This window comes from Pteropus alecto, unplaced genomic scaffold (genome assembly GCF_000325575.1).
Source record: "Pteropus alecto unplaced genomic scaffold, ASM32557v1 scaffold25, whole genome shotgun sequence".
NCBI classification, from domain to species: domain Eukaryota; kingdom Metazoa; phylum Chordata; class Mammalia; order Chiroptera; family Pteropodidae; genus Pteropus; species Pteropus alecto.
This window is the reverse complement of record NW_006441955.1, coordinates 36,531,184-36,539,096: the sequence shown is the minus strand read 5'-3', so window position 1 is coordinate 36,539,096 and position 7,913 is coordinate 36,531,184. Positions and strand designations below refer to the sequence as shown.

The 7,913-nt window shown below is 43.9% G+C and overlaps 1 protein-coding gene across 5 annotated transcripts in view; it reads left to right on the top strand.

The window, feature by feature from the left end:
• Positions 1 to 7,913, top strand: part of BCAR3 (BCAR3, NSP family adaptor protein) — a 188,157-nt gene that overhangs the window by 93,570 nt on the left and 86,674 nt on the right. For all 5 annotated transcript variants that reach the window (XM_015595244.2, XM_015595242.2, XM_015595240.2 and 2 more), the window contains one exon: positions 1,196 to 1,523. In XM_015595244.2, the coding sequence (XP_015450730.1) occupies positions 1,207 to 1,523 (317 nt within the window). In that variant the 5' untranslated portion in view covers positions 1,196 to 1,206. The remainder of the gene's footprint in view (positions 1 to 1,195; positions 1,524 to 7,913) is intronic.

Sequence of the window (7,913 nt, the reverse complement as noted above, 5' to 3'; positions counted from 1 at the left end):
GGAACGGGGCTGCAGGATTTGAGAGCAAACTACAGAGCAAAGAGGGATGTTCCCCTCACTCGCCTTGGGGAAGGCCAGTGCATTGGGCTTAGCTATGCTGCTGTGTTGTCCAGACCAGTCTGATACCAGAACTAGTGGGACACATTCTGGATCCTTATGTCTCCAGAGACTAGCCCTAATTTTTACCCAGGATTGTATTTCTTTTCCTCCATATGTTAGCCTTTAAAATGTCAGATAATTTGGCTTACGTCAAAACCATAGTTTGTAGGGGGGTTTGGGGGAGGGGGCTGGCTCTTCTCAGGGTGAACATTTCTACCAGTGGTCAAAGCTGGGAACAGTTGTTGGGGCTGCTTTTGCACATAACCTCAGTGACTATTTTCCTTTTCTTTCCATACACCCCCACCACACACACACACACACACACACGTGCGCACACACCTCTTTTTCTTTTCTTCTTTCTCTTCCCTGACTGTACAGGCACCATGCACATTGCTTAACCCCGCTGGTAGCAGGCAAGTTTCTGACCCTCTGGGGGACAGCATACACGGAGCCCCCACCTCAGTGGCCTTCCTCTGCAGCTGAGCTCACTGATGTATAGGGAAGTGACCCACCTCCCGACCCCTGACCCTGGCCTGTCTTCGTTAATTAGAGCACATTGATTTATTTATAAGCACCAGGTCTTTGCCAGAAAAACCGCCCTGTTGCTCTGAGTAGCACAAGTGACAGGCTGGTCTGGCACCGAGGCATTCTAGCAGCTCAGGAATTCTAATCATCTCCGCCTGTTCTTTTCATTTACAGGATGGTAGAAGTGCGTGAGCTAATTATCTAACATATTTATAACATTTTCTCTAATGCACTTGTTACTGAAACCTTGAGTCTTTCCTCAAAAATCTTTTTTGTTAGTCATGCTTTTCCATCTGCTTCAGTCACCTGAAATAATAAAATAGCTCATGTGCCTCTAAAGCCTCCAAAATGTGCTCCTTTTCCTTTGGCGGATCTGCTGCCAACCCAGGAGAATTCCTTGGTAATATCAGAAAAGAGAGAGGAGTAAACTTCCTGTTTGTACTAAATTTTACTAGTGATGCCATTCAATGTTTGTCTTTTAACGCTCCGTGAACATTTCCTTTTGTAAGTAGGAAGTCAGTCCTTGTGATTATCTTAGATTTTTACCTTCACTCTTTTCATTCCCCTTTAGAGTCAAGAATCATGGCTGCGGGAAAATTTGCAAGCCTTCCCAGAAACATGCCAGTGAATCACCAGTTCCCCCTGGCCTCGTCCATGGACCTTCTGAGCAGCAAGTCACCTCTCGTCGATCATCGCGCAGATGCCTATCAAGACGTGTCTATACACGGCACCCTTCCACGGAAGAAGAAGGGCCCTCCTCCCATCAGGTCCTGTGATAACTTCAGTCACATGGGTACCCTTCCCCATTCCAAATCCCCACTACGGAACTCACCTCTGATGCAGGATGTCATCCAGGAACACCCACTGCAAGACTGGGAAAGAGAAACCTTCACCTTCAGGTAAACTTTTTAATTTCATGAGGGAAAATGACTTGTCTTGCAGAGTTTTTTTAAAAACTTGTTTTAGTAGGGAAAATATCAAACATGTACAAAGTAGAGCAAGGAGTTTAACTTCCAAGGACCCATCACCCAGCCTTAATAGTTATCAACTCATGGCCAGTTCTGCTTTGTCCATTTTCCCACCCACTTTCCTTCCTCTGGAATTATTTTGAAGCAAATCTCCAACCTCATTTTATTTTAGCTGTAAATATTTTGGAATGTGTCTCTCAAAGATAAGGACTCTTATTTAAAAATATATAACCATAATATAAAAAACTATAACACCTAAAAGAATGAATCATTTTTATTATCTAATATTTGAGAGTATTATTAAAGCCAACTTCCTATGTCATTAAGTCCCTCGAAAAGAAGCACAAGTATTTTTTTCCCATAACCTCAGATTCTCCACCCATCCAATTCTATAGAGATATCTATAAATTAGGACCTGTATCCTTATATTTAGTTGTAACGTGCTGAAATAAAATTGTGTGGTTGTATCAACAGGTCAGCTTCAGAGTATAATAAAAACAGATTTCTCCTATATCTACCAGGGATCTGGGTAAATAAGCTTCATGGTTGTAAAGGTTTCTTCTCTGGGTTCGTAATGGCCTGGCTGTGCTTGTTAGAGCTGGTTTAGAAACTCTTTACTCCTTTTCCTGTTGGGGAAGATCAGCAACCTGTGATGCTATCGGGCAAACACAGGGGTGGTTTCTTCTGTTGTATCTCCTGGTATCTCTCTCTTTGTCCAACCCTGCAGCAAAGAAAGCCGCTTTGATTCTGGCTCATTTATTTGTTTAATATCTATATATTGAGCACATACATTATTTAGAGTACATTGATTTTATAAGCATTAGTGCTTTGGCTGAAAAATTCTGTCCTTTTTCTCTGGGTATCTTAACTGAAGGTCTGGTCCAATATTGAAGACATTCTAGCCGCCAAATCATTCCAGTAATCTGCTCTTGCCCTTTTACAGGGTGGGGAAATATGTGAACTAACAGGATAGCTATGGAACATGTGAAACAGTGTCCTCCCAGAGCTAATATTCTAGCAAAGAACCCAGATAATAAATACAAGTAAATAAAGAGGACAATTGCAGATTACAGTGTTATAGAAGAAATAGAATGACATGCTGGAGATTTATTTGGATTGTATCTTTTTCATATGGTGGGCAAGTCTCTGAGGAGATGACATGTAAGCTAAGACCTGCATAATGAGAAAAGGTAGCCATGGAAGAACCAGTGGAAGGCTGTTCCAGGCTTAGGGAGAGCGAGTGCAAAGAACTGGGGGGATGGGGGGGACAAGTTTGGCATGTTTGAAAAACCCAAAACGAAGCTTGTGTGCCTGTGGGTGGGGTGCAGCAAGTTGAGAGGAGAATGGTATAGATGTTGGGAGAGAGCCGGGCAGGCAAGAGTTCGGAATTAGTTTTAGTATTACAGTAGTGAAAGAAGAAAATAAGTGGAGGCCCAGATAGTCTCTGTAGAAAGCATTAGAGAGCTCTGAAATGTTTCTCACATCAGACCAGAAGTTTCCCCAGGGTGAATCAGGTCCATTAGAAGGCCGTGGACCTGCTCCCAAAATTCTAGGTGGGTGAACTCTCAGCTCAGAGAGCTAGCAAGTGGCTGGCTGATGAAACAGGTAAATGTGGAGGTGCGTACCTATGCACTGTATTGTTCATATTGCATCATTGATTCTTAACTGGAAAGATGCAGAGGGAAGCAATCATTGCTCCCTCTCAGGAAGGCTATAAGGCAGCAAAGAAAAATAACTTCTGGTCAACCATAAATAAGCACTAATGCCAGGCTACGTGACGTGGGGTCTGAACCAACCGCTACCTGGCTTTTTGTGGCCATTGTTTTATTTTTAATTTAAACTCTGTATTGAGCGAAATATCTACTATGTACCACATGCGGAAAATTCACAAACTCATTTTGAAGTTCAAAGGTCCTGGCTGTGTGCCAGCTCTAACAAGGGGAAACTCCAGGTGCCGGGGGTGGTAATGGAGGCACTCTTCCTATCTTGAGGAAGTTCTTGATAAACACCCAAGGTCCAAGCATTTAACCAGCCAGGAGTTCAAAGCTTTTTGATTTGAAAGCTGACATGAATAGAGGTCAGGTCTCTGTAAAAGATCTTATTAGGGGGAGGGCTCAGGCCCTGAGTTTGAAGTCCAAGTGGCAGAAGACTTAACAGGCACTGCTGCTTTTAGTTTGTTTATGATTCAGAACTACATTCATCCAAAGTCACATCTTTTTTCCTTAATTTAAAGTATCTTATTATTAAGGGCGAATATAGGAAGTAACAAACGCGTGTCTTTTAAAATAATGCTGAATGAAAAGGCACATGGTTGTGTGTCAAAGGATCATAAAGTCCTCTTCCCCGCTCCTCAGTCTTATTTACCTGATGCATTTTTTGAAATCTCCTGAAGTGTTCGCAATTTTGAGGAGCTCAAAGTACCTTATCTTCTTTTTTTTTAATCCTTTCAAGTAGTCCTAATAAGATCATGAGCTAGCTGCCTCAGTTCCTTTTAAGAACAAAAAATGAATTTTGTGCATGTGAAAAGCTGGCAACGAGTAGAATGAGTAAGAACCCGAGGTTCCCGGGAGGTGCTACAAGGGACTATCATGAGAGAAATAGTGTCCTATTCCTAAGTCATCGCTCACAGCCTGACAGGGGCTGTGAAACACCAGCCACCCACCACTCCAGCTCACCCACCCCTCGAACCTGGGAACCATGTCTGAAGTTAGAATTTTGGATCTTGGTCTCCAGGGACCTGAGACTAGTTAGGTCTGCCTTTAACAAGACTTTTGATATTTCCAGGGTCTTGTTTCAGGAAACTTTTTGGGCTTTATTTGGTCCCTTCCATAGTGAGTTCAGAGGTTAATGTTGTGACTTGCTTGGATGTCAAATCTGAAAACCTTCCATTTCATCACGTTTGGTGCTGGCATGACAGTGGCAGGAAACTCTAGACAGCATCTCCTTGTCTTGTGAAGTGCTCTGATAAGTTGCAGGTTTGCTATTTTCCCAACAAGTATGTTTGCCTTATTAATCATGAAAAAAATCACTTGTATTATCATTGAATATTAATCAAATATCTACCCTGTGGGAGACTTTGGATGAAGCAGAGGAAATCTCCCCTTTGACCTAAAAGTTTGCATGAAGCTGTCATATAAACATATCTACATGAATTATTATCCCTTATGTTTTATAGTTTTAAAGTCTTTTTAAAAATATGTTCATAAATTATCTTGTTTGAACATCATAATCCTGTGTGAGATACTCAGCAGATTTCACCGTGCACATCATCATCGTCGTCGTCATCATTACAGTTAAGAAAATGGTTTAGAGATGTCGAGGCACCTAAAATCAGACTGTAGTGGGTGACTGAGATTAGAACCCCAAGAGTTCTGTGGGGCCGTCCCCAGACACTGTGCTCCACAGCCTCCCAAAAACGTTGGCGCCAGCTGTGGGCATCCTCTGAGCTATCTTCTTGCATGGAAAGCTTCAGTCTATATAGTCTGAATCTAGCACTTCAGACACTCACCCCCCACACTCCTCTTGCCCCCACCCTACACCCCTACCATGGGGAAGAACGGAGCCTTGGTCACCAACAGCCAGGCAGCAGGCAGGCCTGGAAGGGGAAATTGGTCTCCTCATTTGGAGACAGTATCTCTTGGCTTTGTTGTCATCTTGGCTGCCCTTGGATGTTCTTGTGGTTTTGAAAGGTGGCCAAAGCGAAAAGCCAGGGTGCTCTTAAGTCTGCTGCTTGATGTCACAGAAGGAGCCTTTGTTTCCGCAGGCAGGACAGGCCTTCTCCGACAGGTCTGCAGACAGGATTTCCTCTTTATATTCACGTTGTTTGGCTGGTGTCCCTTTGATTCGCTTATCTTCAAGAATAAATTTTTACTTGACTCTGGGACCTTCTTCAGGCTGAGAGGGGACCAGTTCCTGTCGCTGGATGTCTGTGTTGCTGGGATAGCTGAAGATCAACGCCCGGAGACGTTCTGGGTCCTTTTCCTTCCTGTGGGCACGTGGAGGCACGCATTCCTGGGACCAGCTGCCGAGTGCCTAATTCTTTCTGCCCCTGGTGCCATGGGAGCATGTGGTGAGACAATGTGATGTTTCATTAGTTTGCATGAGTGGAGCTGACTGACTAGTCACAAGTGTTTTAACTGACAGGGGCCAGAAAGTCTGCAAAATTATCCCAAGTTGAAATTTGGTATACTTTCCCAGGCCGTAAGTAACCTACCATGTCACAGTGTCAGCTCTTCTGAGCTGAAGCAAAAATGCAAGGCTACTGCATCCATGTAGACTTATCTCTAAACACTGATTTGAAGCTCTCACTCAAGGCTGTATCAGTGCCCTCATCTGAAAAATTGTTTCATTTGATCCTCTTTAGAACCATCAAGTTCTATAACTACTGCTTTCTTCTTAACAAAGGAATATGTTACCCCAGACATGCAAATAAATCAGTCTTTAGCTCGAAGTTGATCAGAAAGATATAAATGTGAAGGTCCACATGCAAACATCTGCATTTTATTTACATGTGGGCACATCTGCTATCTGCAAATTGGCAACTTTTTGTGCACAGAGGAAATGTTGCGTTTCGATTTGAAAAAGATCTATTTAATAAATTAGTAGATTCTATTTAATAGGTCAACTATTGAGTTAGCAGAATGACAATGGCTTAACAGCTAAGACTGTCTCTATGAATTAATAGTTCATGCGTTGAATTTTTATTTTTAAAATTTCAAGTTGAGTTTTACTAACATTTGAAATCCTCCTTAGTGTTTAAATGCAGCTGTTGTGGATGGGTGAGTGAGTTCTGAGGCATGGGGCATGCCCAGGCCCCAGTGGGCCCTGGTGTGTTGAGGCCAGGAGCAGCTGGGTCAGAGGTGAGCGTGGCCCCTGCTGGGCATCTTGCTTGCCCTAGGGTGGAGGAGGCCCAGAAAATGGGAAATGCCTGTAGGTCTACCAGCTGGCTGACAGTAGTCCTAAATCCTTTGCTGACAGGGATAGTTTGAAAAGCCTGGGATCTGTGCATTCTCAGCTGTTTTTCTGGGGAAACTAAAGGATTTTTTTTAACTGATTGCAAACCGCAACCAAGAAAATGATCAGAGAATTACACAATGTCGTCCTTGCTGAATGGAGCTGCTCTACATCTTCTCTGCTCCCTCTACCCTGGACAGACCTGCTTTAAATCATGTTTTTTCAGGCCTCCTACATACTGTTTGGGAATGGTCAGGTTGTTTAATCTTCCGAGAGTCAGAAACTATGAGAGTTTTTGCACCCCTCAGGGTATGTTAAAACGTAAACAGAAGGTGCTGTGCAGTTACAAATTATTTGTACTCTTATCACATGTGGATTTGGGAGCCATCCAGGCTTGGCCAGAAGATGCAAGCTGGAGAAGCTGTAGTTGCTATTGTCGATTGGAAGGAGACCTGGCCTTCATGGGACCTGGACTGGAGCCACAGGGCTGATAAGCCATCAGGCCACGGCCACCCTTTTGTTCACAGCTTTGTAATGCTGTCACCAAGAGACTAGCTATTGGATTAGATGCAGAATTTCAAGCTCTTCTTAAAGGCCCCCAAGATGAGTACTTCTTGTCTTCTTGTTTTAAGGCTCTAGATTCACCTGCAAACATAGTAACCAAAGGTAGGATAACTCCTGCTGCAGAGAGGAGGAGAAAACATGAGACATGTAACGCAGAGACCTCAGCTCATGTCTCTGTTTTCTCTGTTTTCTCTAGGTGTGCCAACTAGGGCTAGTTCTAAACTATAAAATACAGATGAAAATATGCTCCCCCTCACCCCGAGCAGTGCTGTGAAGTTTCACTGGTCATTGAATATAAAGATCTACCTAATGCCAGCGCTCTGACTGTCACACTTGGCCTTCTGTGTGGGACAGTCTGGGTGGGGCAGGTCGTGTCCTTGTGCTCAGCTCCCACCCGATCCCCGGCAGTTTGCGCTTCTCCTGCCCCAATTCTGCTGTGGGCACCTGACTCTGGAGGCCACTGTTACCTTTGCTGGGACATTGATGTGGCCACAGCTATCAAAGAAAGCTGCTAGTGACCTTGACACAGATTCTAGCAACCAGTCCTGATAGCTTTGTGACCTTGCATAAGTTGTTACACCCTTCTGAATCTCCACATCCTCAAAGGGTGGCTATAAGGTCAAATACCACCCCATGTTAGGGCTCCTAGCACATGGAGAAGGGGGCTCAGATGTTGGTTTTCATCCTTCCTTCCTCCCTCTTGGAAAGTCGAAGCTGTGAGAATCCTAATCCTCATGTGTAAACTGAGATCACGTTCAATGCCTGTGGCTCCTGTGGGAGAAAGTTTCCGACATGTTGAAAGAG